At 33.6% G+C, this 25418-nt stretch overlaps 5 protein-coding genes across 11 annotated transcripts in view; 2 read left to right on the top strand and 3 right to left on the bottom strand.

Moving 5' to 3' along the window:
* The first annotated feature begins 242 nt into the window (after positions 1-242).
* LOC105179899 (nucleoside diphosphate kinase 1-like) lies at positions 243-2355 on the top strand. Its single transcript, XM_011103558.2, has 4 exons — positions 243-431; positions 729-777; positions 1355-1586; positions 2056-2355. Exons 1-4 carry the CDS (start codon positions 381-383, stop codon positions 2168-2170), a joined length of 447 nt encoding a protein of 148 aa, XP_011101860.1. The 5' UTR covers positions 243-380; the 3' UTR covers positions 2171-2355.
* A 1186-nt stretch (positions 2356-3541) lies between these two features.
* On the bottom strand, positions 3542-9230 carry LOC105179898 (ELMO domain-containing protein A). 5 transcript variants are annotated; one of them, XM_020691484.1, is made up of 10 exons: positions 9015-9228; positions 8577-8733; positions 7293-7402; positions 6787-6855; positions 6526-6641; positions 6363-6417; positions 5364-5484; positions 4893-4940; positions 4609-4703; positions 3542-4071 (listed from the first exon to the last, which is right to left on the bottom strand). In XM_020691484.1, exons 2-10 carry the CDS (start codon positions 8665-8667, stop codon positions 3970-3972), a joined length of 807 nt encoding a protein of 268 aa, XP_020547143.1. In that variant the 5' UTR covers positions 8668-8733; positions 9015-9228; the 3' UTR covers positions 3542-3969. The 5 variants fall into 5 exon arrangements, with proteins under 5 accessions (XP_020547143.1, XP_011101857.1, XP_011101858.1 ...); XM_011103555.2 differs by having other exon boundaries at positions 8577-8911; positions 9015-9227; XM_011103556.2 differs by having other exon boundaries at positions 7293-7387; positions 8577-9230.
* Positions 9231-15249: 6019 nt separating this feature from the next.
* LOC105179897 (ubiquitin-conjugating enzyme E2 28-like) lies at positions 15250-19288 on the bottom strand. Of its 2 annotated transcripts, XM_011103553.2 has the most exons (5): positions 19179-19288; positions 18917-19015; positions 17592-17719; positions 16484-16588; positions 15250-15708 (listed from the first exon to the last, which is right to left on the bottom strand). In XM_011103553.2, exons 2-5 carry the CDS (start codon positions 18984-18986, stop codon positions 15565-15567), a joined length of 447 nt encoding a protein of 148 aa, XP_011101855.1. In that variant the 5' UTR covers positions 18987-19015; positions 19179-19288; the 3' UTR covers positions 15250-15564. The 2 variants fall into 2 exon arrangements, with proteins under 2 accessions (XP_011101855.1, XP_011101854.1); XM_011103552.2 differs by lacking the exon at positions 19179-19288 and having other exon boundaries at positions 18917-19093.
* Positions 19289-19732: 444 nt separating this feature from the next.
* Positions 19733-22500, bottom strand: LOC105179896 (bax inhibitor 1). 2 transcript variants are annotated; one of them, XM_011103550.2, is made up of 6 exons: positions 22335-22500; positions 21264-21407; positions 21089-21180; positions 20691-20877; positions 20225-20365; positions 19733-20129 (listed from the first exon to the last, which is right to left on the bottom strand). In XM_011103550.2, the coding sequence occupies exons 1-6, from the start codon at positions 22461-22463 to the stop codon at positions 20097-20099; spliced, it is 726 nt and encodes a 241-aa protein (XP_011101852.1). In that variant the 5' UTR covers positions 22464-22500; the 3' UTR covers positions 19733-20096. The 2 variants fall into 2 exon arrangements, with proteins under 2 accessions (XP_011101852.1, XP_011101853.1); XM_011103551.2 differs by lacking the exon at positions 22335-22500 and adding an exon at positions 22229-22291.
* A 1381-nt stretch (positions 22501-23881) lies between these two features.
* Positions 23882-25418, top strand: part of LOC105179895 — a gene marked incomplete in the record, with an annotated part of 3932 nt that continues 2395 nt past the window's right edge. Inside the window, 2 exon segments of the mRNA XM_020691488.1 lie at positions 23882-24511; positions 25276-25413. Of these exon segments, the coding sequence (XP_020547147.1) occupies positions 24080-24511; positions 25276-25413 (570 nt within the window).

Raw genomic sequence — 25418 nt, 5'->3', positions numbered from 1 at the left:
TCCGTTCGTTTGTAATTTCCTTTTTTTTCCCCCTCATAAAAATTTTCAAAATGGAAATTTTACTTAAAGGGAAAAAGATTCGATATTAGATAAATTATGAATAAACAGATAATAAGATACCGTCGTCAAAGCAAAAGGAATGTGAAAAAGTAAAAAGCGGGAAGGTTTTGGTATTTTGAAAAGAGGAAGGGAAGGGGCTCACCAACAGAATATTCCAGAGCAAAAGGATTTAGGGTTTCTGTGCTTTTGAGTACCACATACATATTCATTATATATCTATCTATCTATATATATAGCCGCTGCTGCATCTCACTACCCCCACCCTCATCCTCACTCTATTCAAAAACAAAAACCAATTGCACTTGGCCGCCTCAGTGAAAATGGAGCAGACTTTCATTATGATCAAGCCTGATGGCGTCCAGAGAGGCCTGGTTAGTCTGTTTCTTTTTATAGCTTTGTCAAGTTCTTGTTGAATTTTATTAGATTTTTTTTTTGGAGATGTATGCTGAATTTTTGCGGGTTCATTGAAGGAGTAAGTCTAGTTCTTCCTTTTTTTTTTTTTTGCCATTTTGTGAATCTAGTAAAGTGAAGAAGAGAATTTAGTTGTAATTGGGATGAAATGAAGAAACTCACTGGATCTAGTGTTTTCTAGCAAATAAACCCTTTATGATGTTTTAAGCTTTTTTTTGCTAGTATTTGTTGCCCTAACTCTTATTGTTTTGATTCAGGTTGGTGAGATTATTAGCAGGTTTGAGAAGAAAGGTTTCACTTTGAAAGGTAGCTTTCGCTCCCGCTTATGAATATGGACTTTCTTCTATTTTACTAATAGTGATTGGTGCCTTCGTGGTTGCTCTTTTGTATTGTTTAGATGTGACCTTTTGCCTTTCGCTTTAGCTATGGTAGTGCTGCTCATGTGTTTGTTTGTCTTGCTTTCTAAAATAAGTGAGTGTTAGCTACTGATTCCTGGCCAACTTACAGGGTGTATACATGCTAATTGCTGGTGATTTCATCTTGCTTTCAATTTATTTGTGCTGAATTAGAGGCCTATGCATACAAAAGAAAACAACTAGAATGCAAGGAAAAAGGTGTTAATGGACATTTTCCTTGATGTTGATTTGAGCAATAATTATGTCTTATTATTTTGTTTCATCTTGCTTGCAATTTATTTCTGCTGAATTAGAGGCCTATGTATACAAAAGAAAACAACTAAAATGCAAGAAAAAAGGTGTTAATGAACATTTTCCTTCATTACCTAATATCCAGGAACTTGGCAAAAACTTTAATTAGTTTACAAAAGTCAAATAGCCAACATCTTCCTTATTAACTTAATAAGATGCATCTGTTTTGGATACAGGTTTGAAACTTATCACTGTGGATCGTCCTTTTGCTGAGAAGCACTATGCTGATTTGTCTGCAAAGCCCTTCTTCAATGGGCTTGTTGAGTACATTATCTCTGGACCTGTTGTTGCAATGGTTTGGGAGGGCAAGAATGTTGTAACTACTGGAAGAAAAATCATTGGAGCAACCAACCCCGCTGAGTCTGCTCCTGGAACCATCCGTGGTGATTATGCCATTGATATTGGCAGGTAAATGTTGCTCTTACTATGATACTTTATCTGGTTGTAACAAAAAGCTTCAGGAGTGGATAATCTTTAAGAATTGGGACTGCTCTATATTAGTTCTAATTCAAAAGAACTTAACTAAGTCAGAGAGTTCAATTTAGTACAATTAAATGCGAGGGTTTGTTCTATTGGAGGAAATTTCTCCTTGTCCCTGTTGGACTGAACTGTCACTTCTTCTCATATTGGGTCCAACTGTTACCCAGACTGATTTAAGATACCTAATGCTGTTCCCGTGTGAAACTGTGCTTTAGTTAATTGGTCTCCACCTGTAGAGGGGTGTAGTTTATGTATCAAATGGTGTCCTTATAGTTGTCCCTTGCTAATTTTCTTCTGCAAATCCTTGACATTTCCAAATTTTAGATGTGTTCTATAGTAATTTTGTCAAGGTTGTCTAAATGCATATTGAGATAAACGTTATGCCCTGGCAATGCAGGAATGTTATTCATGGCAGTGATGCCGTCGAGAGCGGAAGAAAGGAGATTGCTCTTTGGTTCCCAGAAGGAATTGCTGAATGGAGGAGCAGCCTTCACCCATGGATTTACGAGTGAACTTGATTTAAGAAATATTATTATGTGTATGGTCATTGGCCATGTTATCTGTAGCCCCATGTTAAAGATTTCAACTTCATATTGAGGTTTTATAACCTTATCTTTCAGAGTGAATTTATGTTGCCATGGTTTAAACCACTTGATATATCTGAAACATCTATGCTATTTAGTTTTCAATTGTACTATTTCGTTGTTTACTATAATCGGTATCCCGTAGTGGTTGCAGCAACACTGATGAAATGGTTTTGTTGTGATTCGCTCATCTAGTTGACCAGTTTATTTTGAATCCGTCCCAACATAGCAGCTTGTGTTCTGTAATTCATAGGATGATAAATCTGGTGTGCTTGACAACTGTAGTTTAATGCTTGATGAAAGGCTTTATAGTATTGTACCAAAAAGAAGGTGAATTAATTGCTTACTGAGTTGAGAAACATGTAATTGAAGCTATTCTAGTTAAATTGCTAATCATGATGTCCATTGTGATTGAAACTACAACCGTTGCATACATGTAATAAGTAATATTTCAACTACTTAAAGAAATGCTTAGGATGAATGGGAATAGATACGAGATGACCCTGCCATCCGCTTCTTGTGGGCTGGTTTATTTGTAAATAATAAAAAGAAAAAAAAGGATATTTCTCTGCATATTTCTTTTAAAAACATCTAGAAAGAAGGGTTGAATAAATGATAAGGCACTACTAATTCCTCATTTCTCCCTAAAAAGGGAAAACATTGAAAGCAAGAACGATTACCTATATATCTATACTATGGTATCAATCCCTTCTTTGGTCTGCAATATTTATTTTTTTAATTATTTCAACATTTTCTTTTCTCAACCTCCATTTCTTTTTCTGTCAACTTCTATGTTTTTTCTTCTCCTACTTTTCTCTAAATAACTGCTCGCAATCTCTATCTTTTTAATATTTTTTATTTATTTAACTAAAATATATAATTTTAAAATATAATAATTATATTCTAAATATTTTAAATTAATTACATGCACTATTTTATATGACTAGTGAGTATCTGACAATAGAGATGCCTCCACTCATACTATTACTACACCCCAAAACTGTGCCATATTTTCTATCTAGCGGACATAATGGACCAGCAGTTTCGTTATTGCCCGAAACCTATTTCATAGATTCATTTGTCGTATTCTATAAGCTATTGCCTTGGCATGAAACTCAGCCTCTGTTCCATTGTATTATCTGGTCTTTTTTTTCCTTTTTACTGTTTTATCTTTTATTTCCTATTATTAATAAATATATCGTCCAAGTGCTCATTTGTGGTAATGAGCATAAAGCACAAATGTGAAAATATACACTTTACTTAAAAAATACAAAATAAACCATAAACCTTCGGGTTGGATTCATGAGTTTCAGTGAACAAATTTTTGCACTGACTTGGCTGGTTATACATCATCCGTGTCTCTACAAAGATGTTGGCTTACATTGATTGTCAGCAAATTCATCTTCTCCCAAGCCTAAACAGGGAAATCAATTGACAGGAAAGAGCATGCTATAATTTTGCTATTCCAAAGCTTGCAGCAGAGAAGGGTTCTAATTACTTACTCTATCATTACAGACTTGCTTAGTCTCCCTTCCCCTCACAATAATCAGTCGAAACAACAAAACCCCAAACCCTGCAAACAACCCGATTGACGAGGGAACTACCTAGTTGGAAACACCATCATGGGAAGGAGGAGAAGAATGGAAGAGAAGGAAGCATCCAGCAGAGAGCAAGTCTTAAACATCAACTCATACCTTCAACAAGTGTGAGGGCTACCTATGCATTTTCTATCGACTAAGAAGGCTGTAGGAGGGCAAGTCTTCAAGGCGTGCAACGTCTTCTTGCAGAAGCTCCCTCTCCAGCTGACGGCGAGTAGCTTTCATCACCGTCTGATGTAGCATGGGAAAAAGAATCAGAATATGTAAAAGAAAAGAAAAAGAACGTCGAGTTGCGCATGAAATCATCTAAAAGCATGACCAAAATTTTGTTTAGATTCATTTCTGAAAAATATTTACTGAAGATGGTATGAAAAGATTAACTCAAGGAATGTGTAGAAATAGAAATGTTTCTGGATAAATGAAATGTAATTTCTGGTTAATTGAGCTGACAAGGTTGATTTGACATTTCATTTGGATTAAATCTTTGGTATACTCATTATGGAATGCAACTAAAGTGAGTCAAAACTCGAAAGAGATGTATGCTTTAAAAATAGGGTTGAATATTAGGTGTAGGATCCAAATGAAGAAATTACTAGGAAGTATTTCTTGAGTAAAAGGGCTCAAGCAATCGTGGAAACATGAGCTCTAAACCACTTGTAAGCTCATCACTTATCAACCATTCAGTTATATGCATCAGGCCAACATGAGAAAGTACGTATTTCTAAGCCTCTATGTAGAAGCAATTCTGACAAACACGTGAATACTTACATTGAAATCCATGTATGAAGCATGCATGGCAAGCCACTGATGGTCCATTAGCTTGAACGCGATACAATAAAGAAGGTCAAATGCAGATTCATTTTCTGTCAGGCAAAACGGAATAACTCATTGAAAGGTGCAAGAACACTTGGAAAATAAGTTTAACCAAAAGTGGATCATTATTGTAGCACGGTCCTACCTAATACACAATGTTTCTAATTGATTTGATGAGCAGAAGCAAATAAAATTAATTGCCGCCGTTTGCTAAGTAGAGTGAAGATGGAAAACATTACCTGTTAGAAACTTCAAGAAAGTTGCTCCGACAAGCGTTCTGGGCTTCACTGCATGGGTGGCGTAAGAGATTAGCTGATGAACAAACAGTACAGACTTTTTTTTCACAAGTTTACTCAGGTATTTTGACACTTGTATAGACTGTGTCTAACAGAGTAAGCAGAACCACCTATGTCCTGCAGTCTACCAATCTTCATTTACATCACTGACAGGCATTTGAATTTTAACTATGGGCACTAAGGTCTGCCAATAATTGTTCACAGACCATTTTTGATACTACATAGATAAAAAATGCTTCAGAAATAATAACTTATCAGATAAGAATGAAGCTGACTCCTATTATAAAGCTTATTGTTGGAAGGAGTTGGAGGTTCAGGTCCCTTGAAGATGAGATACACTTCAAATGAAAAAGAAAAAAGACGAAAAATAATCATTCTAACATTGACTTTTTGGTCTCAAAACATTCAAATCACCTGCTTCGAGGTCAAGCATTTGAATTAGCATGAATGTGATGTTGACACCAGCTACAGCAAAGGGGTATTCCCACAGAGCTCTGTCACCTTCCTTCTTCCGGAGAAGATCTTGAAAAGATTTCTGTGAGGAAAAAAAAAGATAAAAGAATCATTAGGTGAGTTTATTAAGATGATATACTTCCTTAGTAAATACCTAAGCTAAGGAAAAAAGAAAATTACAACAGATGAATAAAGGGAGAGAAGAAAAGTTAGAAAGAGAAAGTATGTCGGAGAATAAGAGAGACAAGGAGCAACTATCTCCATTTTCCTGTCTTTACATGTATGCGTATTTAGCAATGTCTTCAAATTTTGAGCAAAGACTAACAGGGCTACTTTAAATATATGCAAGGTGGGTGGATAAACATACAACTTCTGTAATTGTTTGTATGTGCTTATATCTACAGATATAGTTATCTATCCATAATCACTTCAGTGGATCTTTGGACAGCTGAACCTATTTCCTACCCATCATCGGATGCACATGGGCCTTCAATTGGTATTTACTCCACTTTAAGACTTTACAGAAGCAAAAAAGTTGGAACTGGAACGTGAGACTAATTTGAGCAACTACTGCCCAGGTGAAACAAAAGAAAACCATATCTGAGAAACTTCGAGTAGCGCGATTTAAATTTTGAATTCATGAATTAAAGCTTTGCAATTATATTCAGTGGAAGCTGTACCTGAGGTCACATGAAACTAGTCAGACTATACTACTTCTCAATTTACTATGCAATATACAGATGAAAATAGCCCAGGCATTCTTTACACAAAAGAAGCAAGATTATTCAAGAGGTGACAAGGTTGATCAAAAAACATAATTCACACAAGGCACAGAAACACTAATGATAATGTCTACCCATTTACCACCAGGAAGACGATAGATTTAGCTCAAACGCAAAAGTTTGCATGCATCCACACAGAGAGAGAAATAGATAGATTGAGGAGAGATGCGTAACATACCGGAAAGTTCCTTGCAAAGTATAATAAATTCTCCAATGATATGAAACCACCACCCCTAAAAGAATAAAAACTATATGTCAAGAGCTACAAAAGCAAAGACATGACCAAGAGTTAAGCCAATTTGGTCCAAGAGATTCAACAGGTCATGAGAATGATTCCATACCGAAAATCTGTAGATGGATCTTTTCCTTGCCAACCCATTTCCTTCCACTGCTCTGATATTAAACCACGGAGTTCCTCTCCAGGAAAGGCAACATGCCACAATGCCCTTAGCGCTTCCTATTAAGCAAACGAAAAAGAAGATTGATGAGCAAGAGAAATACTTCGCAGGTTATATTTACACTAGGCAAGAAAGATGGAACCCAATGAAATTGACAAATACTTTCGATATAAAATAAATTGATAGAAATTTTTTGACCAGTACCTGATGTTCTGGAACAGAACTATCATAGGCAATATCGATCCGATTCTGTAGCCTCTGTAGGCATTCCTCCTAATAACATCAGGTTATACAAAAAATCAGGTTTCTACTGAAGCGGGTATGAATTACAGGATAAAGTTAACGGCAAGAATAATAAAATACTACTGTTAAAGTTAACAGCCAAAAAATAGCAAAATACTACTGCTCAAACATGAGATTTTGATCTATCAATGCACAAGTTTTAGGAGAGCAAGTTGTCAAAACACAAAATTGTGCCGGCACATGCCAGAGACAGAGTTGTGCTAGCGTGACACGGGCAATGTATAAGTATAGCATCAGATTCTGTATTGTTCATGCTATGCCCATCGGATCAATTAGAAATACACAATCATTTAACAGAGAGCAAACTGCAACAAAATTGGAGATGATTCCAGATAATGTTTCGGGCTATGATACAACACTGTAGGCAAGCACCGGAAACCAAAAGATTCAATTAATCAGAATATTACCTGTGCAGCGGTCAAATCAAATGATGGACGAGCATCACTATCTCTTCTTTGAGCACAAACACACGAAAGCCCTCTGCCAAGCCATGCAGCAGATCCTGCCACAACCTCCACTGTAACAAAAGAAAATGATTGGCAAAAATAAACAGCAAAGATGTTGGCGTGTGTTGTCATCAAGGGGTATTGTATGCTATGACTTGAAATTTGGACAGAAAATGAAAAATAGCAGTCACTTCCTAGTTCCTCTGGGAAAGAATATAGCACACTAGTATCTCACAAGCACGGTAGCACCTCATTTGTGTTTGTTTTTTCCACGATCTAAAAGTGTAAGTTTCATGTACTTTTGATAACATCATGTTCCGTTTACAGAAATACCATGCATTTCATTCCAATCAATATAATTGAAAGTGTTAGACACAGGAATTCAAAACCTTGGTAGTGCATAAAACTAATTATAAGCACAGAGAAGCAGAAGCTGCTCTCTACCAGAAAACCTAAGTCATAAACTGCAGCTACAGAAATAGGAAGAAGAAAAAGGTCAAAACATTCCTACTTTTGAGAAGGTCCGAAGACTCCAAACTTGGTAAACAGAAAAAAACAAAGAACTTAGAGTACTCTATAAAAGGAACACACAAGGAGATTCATGAAACAAATAAAATTATGAAGTTTACTTATTTTACCGTAGTTCCGCTGGTATAGAGAACTCCATACATAGAAATGTTTAAGTAAATTAATAGCAGATAGCTTTATATGTCTATCAGCTACAGAAAATCTGCTCAATCTTTGATTTATTAATGGGATCGTTTAAAATAGCAGAACTTTTAAATAAGAGTAAGCCCAAAATTACCTTGAAACTTATTTACCAGAAACAGAAAACATATCCAACTGTACCCCAGCATACAAAATGAAAAAAGAAAAAACTGCTAAATATAAGATTCACAAGTTTGCCACATAGCAATCAAATTATGGAATGACAAGTACAGACACAAATTCGGTAACGGAAGAATGAAACTAACCACAAATCTCAATGCAAGTAGGCATCAATTAATTAACGTAATTTTTTTTAACTCATCATCCAGAACTTCCTCAACAGTCACCTGCACTCTTTTATACACAATTGCACATATACTCGGGGGCGGCGGAAATGAGGATACAAAGTTATGCTGGGGTATATATATATATATATATATATAGAGAGAGAGAGAGAGAGAGAGAGAAGGGGAGAAAGATTCTAAAAGTAACTATGAAAAGGAAGAAAAGAAGAAGAGATAACATAAAGGAATATACCAGAAGTAGAATGGCAGGCACTTCCTCGATCAAGCCCTTGCGAAATTCGCCTTACTGCCACAAACGACCCTCCTCCTCCTCTATCATCCATTCCTCTGCCGCTACTTGGTCTTCAGTTGATTCCGAATCTGTTTAATGACTCCGCCTCCACTCCGAACTGAAAAACCACTTTATTACAAGTGCTTCCCAATTCGATTTCCCCAACTGATACTAAAATACGAATTCAAATCTCGATAAACTGAAACTAAAATGTGCAACAACTTGGATTCACCGGCATCGTCTCGTGAAGTGCTTACTATCAAGAAACCAAAGATTCCTTCAATAGGGTTCAAGATCTACAATACATCCCCCAGAACAAATTAAAAAAAGAAAGAAGAAGAAGAAGAACTGAAATCACTCTCTTCTCTAGCAGTTCATTAGCACGCCTACATTACATACCCAATGAAGAATGCTGAGATTGTACGTATGTGTATGTATGTATGTATAGTTTGTTCAAGGCTGCACAGAGGTTTCTCTCTCTCTCTCTCTCTCTCTCTCTCTCTATATATATATATATATATACTGTATGTGTATGGAATTATTATATATTGGACTGAGCTTTCTCTCTCTACAAATGGAGAGGTTTTTGTTTCTGTTGGTGGAGTTGGGTGGCCTGCGCGTCTGTTTTTAGAGAGAGAGGAAGCGGCGATCTTTCTTAGACTCATTTAATTAAATATTATTTAATATTTTTGCACTAGATTTATAATAGCGACAAATAAATTACCTTTAATTTAATTATTAGCAAGTTTTTTGCATTTGGAGGGCATTTGGTGGAAAAAGAAAAATCGAAATAAAATAAAATGATACCCGTGGACCATTTGTCAACACCCTTTCAACTGTTGTGAGCATTAATTTCAACAAATTTGTGTTTAGAAGTTGATGTGCATGTCATATTCAGATGCCTAAAAATCCACTTTATCTTAGCCTGTGACCTGTGTATGTATAAATTATAATAAATGTACTACTTTGATTCATGTCTTAATTGCTCAAGTGAATGACATTGTGTTTCCTCTTAACCTCCAATTCACATGGGATGTTGGGGAAGCGTGGACCATCTCATCATCTCATGTGTTAACAATAAGATAAGACGTTCATTTGTTTTTTGACCCACACCCACACCCACACCCACCCCAAATGTTTGTTCATCATCAAACACGCATGCCCTCTTCTCAATTACACACTTCTTTTTACTTTTCTCAACATTTATTATATTCAAAAATTCAATTCAATTTTTGGTATTGGAAAGAAGGGTTTGGATATGTGCACCCAGAAAAAGGTCCATTTTTAGGTAAAAGAATAGGCATCTCTCAGTTTATGACTTTCATGTGCCAATGCTCTTGTTTCAGTGGTCCCAATCCCCTTTTTCATGCTCTGCATAAATATTCCTCAAATCTAAATCTACTTTGCTTCATTTACTTTTCTTGCTACTACAAATATATAAATAATTTGATCCAATTTTTCATGTGATTGACGTACAATTTTCAAAAATATCAAATCACAAGATAATTACTAATAATTTGATTCGAGTTAGAATTTCAATTAAATCAGTTTTTTTCCCCTCTTTAATAATTTTGCGTTTGAATCCTACTGATTATTCCGACATTAATTTAATATCATAGTTAGTAATATGTAATAATTTATGGAAATATTACGGTCAAAAAAAGATTCACTTAAGAAAAAATGAGAGGAAAATAATATAATTATTGATGTGACATTTTACATTGAATTTTGGTGATTGAATTGTCCATTTTGGTGATGGGATTTATGAAGGGAACAAAGCTATGATGAGAGATTTGGTGAAAGCTACAAAGCTATGCAGAGAGTCTTGAGATTTCAACATCATAGTGCTTAAATTCATGGGTAGGGCTGACTAACATTAGCCTCCTCAATTCTTTGTTTTTTTTTTTTAATAATAATTTAGGTCATGAATAGTGAATTTAATTAATGTCCCAATAATTCAATCTCAAACATATGATTATTATAAAAAAAAGAGAAAGAGAGAAAATTTTGGCCCAAGTCTAGATTGAATTTATGATTTGATGCCGACATAAATATCAGTAACTCTTTACTTAAAATTCTTTAATTATTATTATTTAATTTGAATTAATGGGTTCGAAGTAAAAGATTTCAAATCAATAATAATAAATCGATTGAATTTATTTGAATAGTTTCTTATTATAATGTTTTTTAATTTTTGAGCTCTCATTTTTTATTAAGGTGGATAATGGATACGAATTTACGGATATAGAATCATTTGAATTTTTTTTACTGAGTTATTTATTTAAATTCAAATTTTTTTATGCAATTTCGATCTTAAAATTCTCACAAAAATATGGGACCGAAAAAAAAATGGATCTTTTGAGTTGTGAGATATAATATAGACTTAGGTAAAAGCTAGATTTATTTAATTTAATAAAGTATCCTATGGATTCTTGGATCTCAAAAATCAACGTGGCATGGAATATTTATTTATCAGACCCTTAGTACTTTGTGTTTTTTTTTTTTAATTGTTTTTTAAATTTATGATAAAAGTATGTGCAAGTGGTAATTTTAATAAAAGCTGAAAAGATCATACAAATAATATCATATCCAATCAAGTGGAAAATAGGTCTAACGGTCGATTTTCAGATTGGGCTTATTAGTCAAACCTAGACGTGCTTATCATGTTGTACCTACCATCATCTAAGTACAACAATCACATGCAATTATGTGTCTTTAGACCATAACATTCCATGCTGCAATTAGCACTCTATTAAGGAAAATATTTTGCCTAAAACCCTCAAACCCTATTTGCTCTTCAAATTTTCTTTATGATTGTGAATTCTTTTTCTTTTCTATCTTTCTTTTTTTTTTTTCCTAATGTTTGCTTGAACTAAGGGAGCTCAACTACCAAGAAACTTCCTTTTTGTTGAAACTCGTCGAAATATTGTCGAATTTGGCATTATAAACCAACACGCTAGATGTGTTAAGTTTAGTCTGTATTGAATCAAGATAAGTTGGCCATTGTGTGAGGTTGGTGAGTTCCAAACTCGTAACATTTAAGTGAAAAATTAAGAATCTAACCACCAGACTACTGTACTGGGTAAAATTACAATGAGCTCTCCCGAAATTTTCTATTATTTGAAAGATAACAAATACCCATTAGAATTAACGGTTGTCTGACAAATACCCCTCTACAATAGGCTGTCACGAGGGATATTTGTTAGTCGGCTATTAATTTTAGGGAGATATCTATAATTTTTTAAATAATGAGAGAGTATTTTCAATTATTACAAACTTGTAATTTAGCCAAGTATGGGTTTATGCATTTAACTATATTGCTTTTTATGACAATTATGGGAGGTTTATGATATGATTAATTTTGAGCATTGGAAGTAGTATGAGATTTTGAGTATCAAAATTTCTGGTCATTGGGAGTAGGGACTATATATTAGCAAATCAGCACAGAGAAGAAGCATTATATGATGATGTTGTGGACCCAATGTCATGTGGGATTTCTGAAAAATGATGATTATATCTAATTTTAAGTGGTGTATTTTTTAAATGTTAAATTTTCATACTATCTATACTTTATTATTAAATTAGAGAGCCTTTTTTATGTCTTACTTAATTTTGATTTACTATTAATTTTTAAATTTTTAATTAATTTATATTTTTCATAACTACTTTTCTGGTAAAATTCTTTTTCCCTCATACATTTTTTTTGATTTGTCTGCAAATTGGTGATGAAATTGATTGATAACAAGACTTGTTTGAGGGCTTTATGGGACATTTTGAAGTTGTTGTGCACCCAACTTTTAATAATTGTTGGCTTTTTATTGTACAAAATCAGCAACAAAAGCCCATTTGAATGGCAAAGGTGTACTCCCTTTTTTGCTAACTCCCACATTTGTTCCCTTACCTAAAAAGTAAGAAGACATTTGATGGGAATCTATGCTCAAGTCTTTACCTATTTTCCTTTTTTTTTTAAATGAAAATTGTTGAAAGTGTGAAATTTAATTATTCTATGATTTTCACTGATTTTATTATTTTAATAATTCATTTAGAATTCTTATGTACAAACTATTTATGTTATATATATTATTGAAAATAAAAATGAGATCGATAAGAATAAAAATACTAAAAAATTAGATAAATATTTATCACGTCACTATTATTATGTTGATTTCTAGGAAAAAATTGAAAAACTTCGTTTATGTATTATAATCCTCGATAATGTTATATATATATATATAAATCAAGTCAAGCATCAATGTAATTTTTCTAAAGAAAGCAAGTTCAATAAAAGGTAAAATATACATCACAAATTTTTATAGGAATTGACCTCACAATTTTACTATCATGAATAATTAATTTTTATATCCCAGTTAATTGAACGTGAATGGCATCTCCCCTCTCCCTCTCTTACACTTTGTATATCGTACAATATTTTTGAATTTTAAATATCTTGAATTGATAGGATTTTATTTATTTATTATTTAAAAAATGACCATTTTAAAGGGTCTATGACGAAGTAGAGATTAATGTTAAAAGCACTATAAATGCAATATGAAATAAAGAATATTTAAAAAGTTTAGAATATATTATATAATACGGAAGTTTGTGAATGCGAGGTTATTAAATAAATATAAAAGTTGATAGAAGTTTTATATAAAAGTCTAGAAGCTTTTGTGATATTTTCAAAAGAGCTTTTGAATGCTTCTCACCACACCATTAAAATTAATCTACACCATCGATTCAAAGAACTAAATATATAAATATTGGATTGGAGTTCGTTTCTAAAAATCAAGTTTGGACATTAATATTTTTATTAAAAAAAAGTCACTAATTTTTTTTACTTATTTACACATTATCTACGAAAAGAGAAAGAAAAACAAAGTCATTATTAAAATTAAGAATTAAGCATCACACGAAATAGAAATTTATTTTGCTAGTTTAAGAAATGAACCAATAAAAGTATTACATCGATTCTTGGAGAGAAAGAAAGGAGGGTGAGAAAAGGTAACAAAAATTGGACGAGGGAGGGAAGGGGAAAAATAATGAAAATTACATGTGTTCGAATACAAACACAGATGAAATTAAGTTATTCCTCTTAGTCAATTAGACAATTAACTCTATATACTATTTTTCCAACGTATTTTAAATCCTTAATGGTAAATTACAATAGATAATCTATGGTATAAAAGCACGTGATGAATATGGAATTCAAACCCACACACATTAATCACTCCATTCATATATTAAATTTATGAAATCTGTCTCAAATAGATAAAAATTTTCTCCAATCATCACTCCATTCCATGTCTGTCGTTTTTCGCCTTTCGATCAAGTCCATCAGGTTTCAAACTACCACAGTTGGCGATTGTCGTCAAGCCGCGACGACTTCTACCAGTGAAGAACTGTTTTCTCTTTGTCGAAGAAGAGAAAGAAAGAATAAGAGAGAAAAATCTCTATATCTCCATTAGTTTTCTTTGATTTCTGATCGGATTCTGATCTTCTTATTTTTGGAATTTTTTTATCGATTTTCATTTTCAAAATATTCAAGATATTTGAGTAGTTTGATACGCTTAAAATCCTCTGAAAATAGTAAAAACCCCTTATGGTATCTCTGAAGTTTTGTTTATAGCCAAAATCCCAACTCTGTACTCTTCAGTTGTTTGTCTAATAGTTGGGGAAGAAACTCCAATTTTGGATGGCCGCCGCATTTGATTCTTATCTCCCCTTAATCAAGCTCAAAATCTCCTCAAAGTCGTGAATCCCAACGGTCTCTTTGGTTGACGCATGGCATTCACTTCCCCTCAAACAACTTTTCTCCTCTATCCGGTAACTGTTGTTCAACAATAATTTCCAACCTCATCTTCTAATGTTGGGATTTTTTACATCTTTAAACGGAGAAAGTTATGATGAATTTGAAGAGTGTTTTTATTTTATTTGTATCATTATTTCACTACAAAATATGTAATTTTAACTATTTAAATAATATTTACTCTTCAATTTTATAATTGAACGAAATACTTTAAAAAAAAAAATTTAAAGTCATTTATAAAATGACAATATTTAAATTAACTAAAATAATTTATTTAAATTTATCAATCCAAATAGAACATTTGAAAAAATTCTTAATCCGATACTACTGTGCATAACTTTTTTTATTAAATATATAATTATCATTTTAAAAATAAGAAAAAAATTCTATAAATGATTCATACAAATATAATTACAATAATATATATACAATTCAACCGGCAAACAAATAATATATATATACATATATATATAAATACATATAAAAAAATATAATTTAACAATAAACACTAAACTTTGTCTTCTAAAATACAAAATCAAACATACTACTCATATTTCACATTATGTCCAAGTGACATGACAATAACAATATTTGTTTGTTACAACCAAATAACAATTCATTAATGATATGTGTCCTGTATAAGGTAAAAAATAAAAAATATTAAAAAAAAGGAAGGCAGGCAAGCCTATAGAAGTATGGATGATACAAATACGTGAACAGTTCTTTAAAACATTCAGACACATCCAATGCAGCAGGACAAGTAAGAAACAGATGCTTGCTTACATGAATATATAGATTTATTTATCATAATTCATAAGAATAATCTTATTTTGTCGCAATTATCATCTAAATATCATTTAAATCACTGAAATACATAAAAGTTAGAAGTATTGGATGCAGTAGCATCACAAACAAGGCACAAAAGTCAAAAGGTAGCTCCTTTCACCTTGTTTAGAGGATTCTCTCACATCAACAATTTAGGCTTCCCCAGTCATAATTGCACATAAAACAATCAAAAATCAACATTTTGTCCTTCAAGCGGGCAATAATATGAAGTTGTATTCTACATTTTTGTTTGATACAAGCACAGTTTAACAGGCAAATCATTTTTACATAGTTCCAAGTCCTGGCAAGCAGATCAGACTACCCCATAGCATACTTCTGGGTCCAGCTCCTAGCAGTTTGCTCGTATTTGGCCCTGTCCGTCTTGTACATATGAGCTATTTCAGGCACCAAGGGATCATCAGGGTTTGGGTCCGTCAAAAGTGAACAAATTGAGAGCAAAACCTGAAAATACACACAAGCCAAAGTTCAGTCCGGTGAAAAAAATTATTTAGTTGCAATACCATAAAGAAGCCTACTCGTGTAGAAATATCCCTTCAACTCAATACGGCTAAATGTAAGATCATTTATTTGCAATGAAGTTACGCAAACATTTGTTATACGTCAATGTGCCGCCATTATACAATTATGCAAACACCAGAAAGCAACGGATTAGAATTTTCAAGAATTCCATCTATGCAAACAAAGATCACGTTATAAATGTTTACAACCGTGCAACCAGTTACTCAATAAAGACATGCACTGCCAAGAATTGAATCTACATCCAAATCATAAACTCCAAAACTCCAGTAGCAAACACAGTGGATAAATAATGCTAAGAAAACACTCTTAGAATTGGCAACTGATGCCTTAGGACTGTAGTGGTGAGCTAAATAGAGTAGGGTAGCCCATAGGAGCAGATAATTCAATGACATATACTTCTCTAAAACTGTTTTTGGACCAAATATTACAGAACATATTTGAAATTAAAAAGATAACAGATACAAGTCAAACCAAGATACTGGAACTTTCATGCAATGGTATAAAACACAACCAAATGTGGATATAAAAGACTTTCTTAATGAATTAATTACCAAATATTTTGTTGCAACACCTCTGGTAATAAATATATCATACCTCCATAGATGGTAAGAAATACAAGGTTGGACTTGTTTGTTTTGAAAATGCTAATTCAGAAATCCACCTCATAAGAGGAAAGTTTCAAGGAAATGAGAAGTACCTTTGAAATAGTTAAAGCAGGGCTCCATTGCTCCTTCAAGATATCAAGGCAAATACTGCCATTGCTGTTTATATTTGGGTGAAACACTTTTGTCCTGAATGCGACCTGAAATTTTGAACCTCAGGTAAAAAGAAGATCATAATGGCCAAAAAGTAATATATGAGTTAGTGGCATTTGATGTTGGACTACAACTTGAAACATGACGAGAAAAGTACACAGAAAACACTGGAATTTCCGAATAAACTTACTAACCAAAGTTCCAAAATCAAGAAGACTACAATTTGCAGATCAAACAAGGTCAACGGAATTGGTTTATTGCTTCAAAATTAAGATGCAGATGGAAGCAATCCCACAAGGAACCCAGTTGTTCCTGGGAGTCCTGGAGGAGCATCACCATATTCCACTTTAATTTTCTAAAATCGCACTCATTCTCAAGTCACAACTTCTGAAGGTTCTTATTTGCTTCAAACAATGTGGAAGTTGGAGAAGACAACACTGATGTTACGCTTCCAATTTGCTTCATTAAAGAGGTGCCCGATGGTTGCCCGTGGTGTTGGCCAACCAACGGAATGCAATGTTGGACATGACAAAAATAGTGGAAAGATGGCGGTACGATAGTTAAATTATTAACATGAGAGATGGCTTTCTGCTGCTCTTTTTTATGTTTTTTTTTTCACTGCAAATGGCTGATTTTTAAATCCAACTGCAACTTCAAGTAGCACATGATTAATACCCTCATTCAATATATACTATCATGTAAAATAAATTGTCAACCAGAACGGGTCATAGAGATAGGTTCAAACTTCACCGTTAGGGTCAAATTATTGAACACTGAAGTCAGTTGTGAAATCTGCTTAAACATATTACATCAAACTTAGGACAGACAAATGCAGGAACCATAAAACCATTATTTGACAAAGTCGATAACATAAGATGACACTAGTCATCCAAAGTATCTATAGGTTAGACTCTGACACAATTAACACCAAAATCAGATCCACAGAGCAGTGTTTAACGGAGTAGAACAAATTAATCGTGTCATGTAACTCCAAGAAAATACTCAAATGCACGAAACCAACAATTCCAGTATTATTTACTTGTTGCATACCTTTGGAGGTTTGAATGGATAATCAGGGGGGAAATGTATAGTGACTAGAAAAACCCCCCCTGTATAAGGACTGTCTTGAGGACCCATTATTGTTGCTTGCCAGTGAAACATATCCTCACCAACAGGTCCTGACAATGTCAAAAGCAACAAATTATCACATTTCCATCTATCAGTCATAGAAAACACTAATACATTGTAATACAATAGTAATTTGCCAATGCACAGTCGTAAACAATCCATCAACTTATGACGCTGAAAAATAAAAAGTAACACTATATGCTTGATTGATCTCCAATTCAACATTAGGAGAGGCATCCTGCACTTATATGCAAGACTGAAACAGGTGCCTGGAGATTACAAGATTTAGCTCTGTTTGCTGGAAAACCCTGAAATAATACGAGGGCATTCCCTAATAGTGATTGACTCAATACCAGATGGAGACAAACAATTTACTGTTAGTCTAGAAATAAGAATGTGATTATGAAATCATGGGAAACAGAAATGTCAGATTTTAAAATAATCTTCACTGAATTTTACTTCAGAGCATAGAAAACAGGACCACTTCAAAATAATTCTAGAAGAAATTATAAATGAACCTTAAAACTTAAAGTAAGTAGCACACTGAAATAGAAATGCAAAAGAAAAGTTGAAAATGATTCTTGAAAGTATACAAATACCTTTCAGAAGTAACCTATTTTCACAAAAGAATTTTACTTCTCAAAACCATTCAGCTATTTATTGGCAAAATTATGCACGATTTTGGACACAAATTACAAATAAATTTCCATTGGTTGGTGAATATAAATATCACAGCACCTCGTATTATGTATAAGCATATTTCATCCAAAAGGCCACAAAGATAATTGATGCCTCATCCTAATTGAATTATCTAAACCTCTAAACAAATTGCGGTCATTCTGCAAGACTCAAAAATCCAAAGCCATAAAACTTAGTCAAATTATTTAATTACGCTTAAGGGCTTCCACCTTAGGTTAAAATGTTCGTTAAAAATAAACATTCAATAACAGCAAGCAGGACTGATAATTCAATTAATAGACAAGAAACCACACCAAACTTATATTTTTCGACCCTCTTCGGCACAAAGCATCACATCATAAACCCACAAATTTTCAACCCAATATAGCTTTTCCACACTCAATAAATGGTCAAAACGGCAAATTCCAGGCAAACCCAAAGCAAAAATGATCAAATTCTATGGATCAAACGTCGAACACGCCAACGAATACATCTAAAAAAGAAAAACACATCATACGAAACCCTAAGTACCAAAAAATTAAACACGAAATCATAGATAAATATGATACCAGCGCTGCAAGAAGTAGGGGGATCTTTCTGTAAATCCTTTAGCTCCTTGAGGATCCTTTTCGACGCCATTGATCAAATCAGCAAAGACAGACTCCGATCTGTTGAATATTACAAAAAAAAGTCCCACAGGTAGAAAAATGTTAGAAGGCAAGAGATAATGTCTTCACAGATATATGTATGTATGTATGTATGTACATTTATAGCGTAAGATGAACGTATTTTTGTTGTACGTATAGATAGAGATGTGAGGTGTGGACTCACCCAACCCCACTATTTGCTTTTCTGTTTTTGTTTTCTTTCCTCGTTTCCTCTTTCTCTTGAGGTTGAGCTGTGCAGCTACTAATAAACGACTTTAATGACCCTTTATTGAGTAACTTGACTGCTTTCTTTTTCTCGTTGAGTATATCAGAATTCCGGCTTATTTACTTTGCTTTATTCTAGTTTTTGAGCTTTTTGCTTTACCAAAAAAATAGTAAATATTGGTTTGGAGAATATACAGTTACAATAATTATGAGGCCAGAGATTTATAGTCTATATAAAATGATGTGTAGCCCGCATGACAGTAACACTAATATGGTTCGTCTTTCTTGTTACGAAAAAGGGAAAAAAAAGCCCAACTTTTATTAGTTAAAAGACAAATTGAGGACGCAAATTACAATCGTACATTTTACATATTGAGTCCCCTTAAATTTAATTGAAATAAACTTGGTATAGTTAACTTCTTGTCAAAACCTCATAAAGAAAAAATATAAAGAACAATAAGAATACTTCTATAACTATCCAACCCTATTATTCATCTATTAATATGTGTGAAGATTTATTGTAACAAGTGTGTATCCGCAACTCGAAAAGGTAATAGCATATGGAACATATGATCATTTGACAGATAGAAAAACTAAATCAGGAAAGCTCCTCGTGACTAACGTATATGCAGTTATGCACTAAAGATCCTGATTTTGATGCATATGTGTGTGTAAGTGAAAGAAATTACAGTTAGGACTTAGGAGCATTGGCGTAACCAGCATCTTGGAAGAATGCTTATCAGCTTCCGACCTTACAATTTCATCACATTATTGCAAACAATAGCATCTCGCTAACAGTAGATGCATTTCTCTAAGAAAATCTGCTTATACTAATTGTTTGTATGTTTTGCTAATATTCTGCGTGGTCCTTGGAGAATCACCCAACCTGTCTCTTCAGTAATTTCATCACCTGCAAGAACAAATAATGAAATAATAATAACTTCATGAGATAGTACTATATTATTGACTAGAAAAGAGTTGAGATCAAGACATGCTGTTACAGACATGAACAATGACAGCAGGAAAATCGGTGATGAGGGTAATTGCATGCTTCACGTAATCGACATCTCCACTACGAGCTTTTAGCACCACCTCCTGGCTATACACTGCCACATACACCATAAACCACAGAAGCCCTGCGTGTAGCTGTATCAAAACGGCAAGATGTTTCAGATCAAAACTTTCTACATATAGATTTGCAAAACAAGAGATTGTCCTTGCACTTCAATGTAAGTAAAATGCACCAAATCAATCTCAAAAGGTTAGAACCAATAGAAGTATGAATTAGTTCGCAGCTCCATTCTTTTCTGCTACTTTGTTATTTCAAATCAACTATCTGAGAAACTGTTGCCTTGTAGTTATGAGGTCAACAGATATATAAATTTTGGCAAAGCTACCAAATATATTAGATGATCATTTTCAGAACTTCTGTATGCGTATTAAATATAGTTTGTGGGATTTGGTCAGAAACCTGAAACGTCCAACGCGCTGAGTCGCCACCAAAAACAGCTGAAGCACTAAGCAATCCTATCAGGACCAGAGGACTACAGAGGAGCAGAGCTACGTAATAGACGAGATCGAAGCGCATTGTCCACATGGATGATGCCACGAAACAGCAAAAGCCCACAGAAGCACCCCAAATCGAAGCAACTACAAAACTTTAGATAATATTTACCTTAGTATTCACAAATTATACAACTATATTATGAAATCCGCTGGCTCTGGGGACACTATCCAGGAAAATTTGGTATCTTGACAAACTTAGTTCTGAAAGATCCAAAATAAACTTGAGAAAATTTGACTATGTTTCTTGAGACCGAGCCAAACTCTTTGATTAAACCTATTCTCAAAGGGGACAGAAACAATTACCCTGTATCCACACCAAGGAGCCAGGTAAAACAAGGAGCAAATGAAGCCCCTCCAAAAAATGCACCAGTAAGTAAGAGGCAGATCCTTCTGTTCTGCTTTACAATATCTTAAAAAGTTAGAAGGAAAAAAAATTATTATATAACAAATTTCAAGGGAAACTTCCAAGTCTAAGTACCTCTTGCCATGGGGATGTTTTGTAGAGGCAAAAGATGATCACAAAGGTTGCAAATACGGTAAAAAGTCTTTCACTAGTCAGACCAGGACAGAAATAGCATCCTAAGGCAAAACTTACTGAAGCACCAAGCAGACATAAGTAGACCTGTATAACCATTAGTCATTAATCACTTAAAGAAAGAGATTGTATGAGTGAAGTGGAAGCAGCATGCAATGCTGAAGTATGTCAGGATAGCATCTCACAAGAATTCTCAGAATTATCAAAATCCAAGTGAAAAACATAATCATTCTGCATCATGCAATCAATGACATTGAGACGAAATTCAAAAGTTATGGTCTCCTCGATTGTAAAATCAGTATCCCAGTAATTCACTGGGTGAAATAAAACAGCTGTCAATACATTGTTAGAGGAAACACTAAATTGAATAATCAACTGAACTACTCTTCAAATCAAAACAATAAGATCCTTCTGAATTAGAGTTTTTTTAATTTTTATTTAAGTACCAATCGTCTCTGGAAAGAGTTCAGGTTCCAGATTAAAACTTCAGTTTTATTCAAGTTTCATACAAGTGCCACCAATTCTCCTGAGAGCCAAAGCATATCCTTGTGTCATGTAAGCCAAAATCAATTACAACAAGACTTTCATGTATTCAGCAGAAAAATCACAAACACATAGATAAATAGAACAAATACCTGCGCACGCGCGCATATCGACTCACCCAAACACGCACAAAAGAAACCTATCATTTCCTACATTTCTTCTTATAGCTTCATCGCAAACTATTATCCGTCATCTTACCCAATTTTCAATGCAATCAAACCAAACCAAATATTCAAAAAACTCACTACTCAATGCGTTACAGGAGTTGCACACCTGCATTTCCTACTATCCGTCTAGTTTGTCTAAGGAAAATAAAATAAATGAAAAAAAAAACCACTCATCTCGTCGAATTATACGCATTTTACCATCCTGAAACACATCGCCTCTGTCTTCCAAAATTGTCTTCATTTTATCATACAAGAAAAAAGGTTCTGGAACATCAAAAAACGAAAATAAACTTAGAATATATACCTGAACCAGGTGGCGTCGGATGAACGGCGCGACCTCGTCGAAGTTTATCACAGCATGCATGTCCCACTCCCTGTGAAAGTAGTTCCTTGCTGCATTAACTGCACGGCGTCTCAACGCAGAGAACCTCATTATGGAGTGTGGTTGAAAGTTTCGGAGTGATCTCAGAGAACAGGTGAAGACTGAAGAGTGAAAGGCAGGTGGATAGACGAGTATTTTATATGCATATAAAACATATTGCCCTTCTGGCCAATCCTGCATTTATTTACGGTACTCTGAGCGAGGTCCTGTCGTAGTTTCGTGAAGCTTATAGGGGTTCTTTTGGGAATTACAAAGCGTGCAGCTAGGCGGGAACGAGGCGGTTCTGATTTTTCTGATCGATGGACGCCACGTGGAATTAACTAACTAATCAGCCTGTGGGTCCCTTTATATCCATCTTTTTAGTAACAACGCCAAAAACCTCCCTACGCTAAGTATGTATCTTTTTTGGCCATATTTTTTACCTACATTTTAGAATTAAATTTATTACTATGCTCTTAAAAAGCTTAATTTTCTTTTAATTTCGTAATTTATATTTGAATTTTCAATATACTTGTTAATAAAATTTAAAAAAAATTATAATTTTAAGTACCACGTGATAATAAGTTCTAAAAATTTAAAATTATTTCTAACACTCTGCTTTTATTTAATGTGTCAATTTAATTTAATATTTATTTCAAATTTATGACACCGTTATTACAAAATTCAATTATGTTTTATGATATTTAATAAGTATTTAATCATTTTAGTTTTATATTTCATTAATAATTAATTTTATATGACGATTATTAGTTTTTAACTGTTCATTTATATATATATTTTTAAAATGGTTAAATAATTGTCAACTATTCAAGGGCCAAAGTTTATATTATGAAAAACACATTTCATGCTCCCACACGATTTACAGAGTTTGGGCGATGTGTCTGTGTATTGGTTCTAAATATTTTTATAGTTGTGCACATTGAATGATGCACTATTGAAAGTTAATGAGATTTTATTTTAAAATTATACATGTCCCTAGAGAGATAATCATGACTTTAAGACAACGACAAATATCGTAATTCCCCATCAACGTAATTTTCTAATTTCTCAAACTTTATTTAGATATTTCATTAGTTTGTGAATTGTGATAATTTATTGTATTAATATTTTACGTTCGGACATATATGTTTGAGATAGATAATCATAAATCTCACAATATTCTTTCATGTAATGTTTGTATTAAAATAATCACTATTTATGTATGTATATTATTTATTTTTATTTTAATATTTTGTATTTATATTATTTCTATATGATTTGTTAACTTGTATAAATATAATTTATATACACCACAAATTATTTAGTTATTATATTATTATATATGTTGTTTTTTTATATATATATATTGTACATTTAATGTTATATATATAAGGAGAAATAATAGGTTATATAGTTTTTTTTTTTTTTTTTGGTGCCAATTTGACTATAGAGGATTCTGAAGTGCAGTTCTGTCCAATTCGAACTGAAGTCGAATAAATTAGCTGGAAATACGATTTCAGTTTAAAGACTCGCTGCTGGAGATAATGGCTGCGCCAAAGCTCATCGTCTCATCCCCAACGTTACAGTAACTACCTCGTTCTCCGCCATAACCAAATAATACTGAAACCCTAAAATCAAAATCCCAATAATCAATTTCAAGTTACACACAAAAACACACGTTTTAAGCAATGCAATCACCATGCGTAGACGCTTGCAAAACCTACAGCAGTAGCCTCTTCCAAAGAGGCTCTCCCCTGCCGCAATTTCTTGGAAATCAGGTGGATTACCGCTCCAACTCCTCTTTTTCGACCCGTAGGTACAGTTCTTATCCTTGTATTTCGTGCAATTTGAACGAAAAGAGTGATCCCCATGCTGACAACCGAGGAAGACCAAGCCAGAATTTCAGAGTTAATTGTAGTAGGGGTAAAGTGCGGGCGAAGGGGAAGGAGAATGTGTGGAGTATCGACAACGAGATGGTGAAAATTGAGAAGGAGAAGGAGAGGATGAGGAGGCGGAAAAAAAGGGGAGGGAAGAGAGTGACGAATGTGAATAGAAAAGGTGATGGGGTTCTGGTCTCTGGTTCGATGTTGATGGAAGTTGAAACCGTTTTACAGACACAGGTAACATAAGCTAATGTTTGGAAATTCGAGTTCATTCATTTAATCGTAGTTTTTCTGGGGCAATGTTCGAATTCTATACCATGTCTCTGCAACTATAAGCAGTTTGAGTTTGCCTAAAGTATGGGTTCTCAACAATTTGATGAAAAATGAATTGCTCACTTATACTGTAAAAAAGTCCCGCCTGTGTTAGTATTCTGAGAGTTCGATTTCTGTTATGTGAGTTCTGTAAATAGTACTGATACAATTAAACAGACCAAACATCTTCATAATGGTTAGATTCGTTTTCTGAGTGTTTTGTTGTGACTTGTGGAGATAGAGAGAGAAAAACAAAGATAAATAAGTTTGTGCTCGAGATAGTATGTATGTTTGGTTTTTTTTTTTTGGAGATAATTTAAAATAAGTATTATATGTTTAATGTTGTGTTTTGGGAGACAAAAATTACTATTCATTGTCAAATCATGTTTTTTTTGTATATATTTATATATGTGTGTGTGTGTGTAAATATGTATGTATTTATGATAAAACAGTTAAAAATATCTAAATAAGGTGTTTTTGAATGATTGCAAACATTGGGTATGTTTTTGTGCTTTGGTATTCCTATAGAAATTAACTCAGTAAATGACGATTTTTTTAATTTAGTACCAACTTTGCCCGTGTTTTTGTGCTTTGATGTTCGTTTAAGAGTATGTTACTCCATTAGTCAATTCAAGAGGCATGCTGTCGTTCTTGTTCTTCAATTCACAAGAAAGTGGTCATGGTTACAGGAACCAGTTATTCGGCCTGCATGGTATACCTTTACAAGTAGTGTCAGTGGGATATGGAAGGGCGTAGGAGCTGTATATTCTCCAATCACTGCAGAAATGGAGCCAATTGAGACTGGCAGCAGGGATGAAAACTTATTTTGCTG

Source organism: Sesamum indicum, unplaced genomic scaffold (assembly GCF_000512975.1).
Source record: "Sesamum indicum cultivar Zhongzhi No. 13 unplaced genomic scaffold, S_indicum_v1.0 scaffold00233, whole genome shotgun sequence".
Classification (NCBI taxonomy): Eukaryota; Viridiplantae; Streptophyta; class Magnoliopsida; order Lamiales; family Pedaliaceae; genus Sesamum; species Sesamum indicum.
This window is presented reverse-complemented; position numbering and strand designations above follow the sequence as displayed.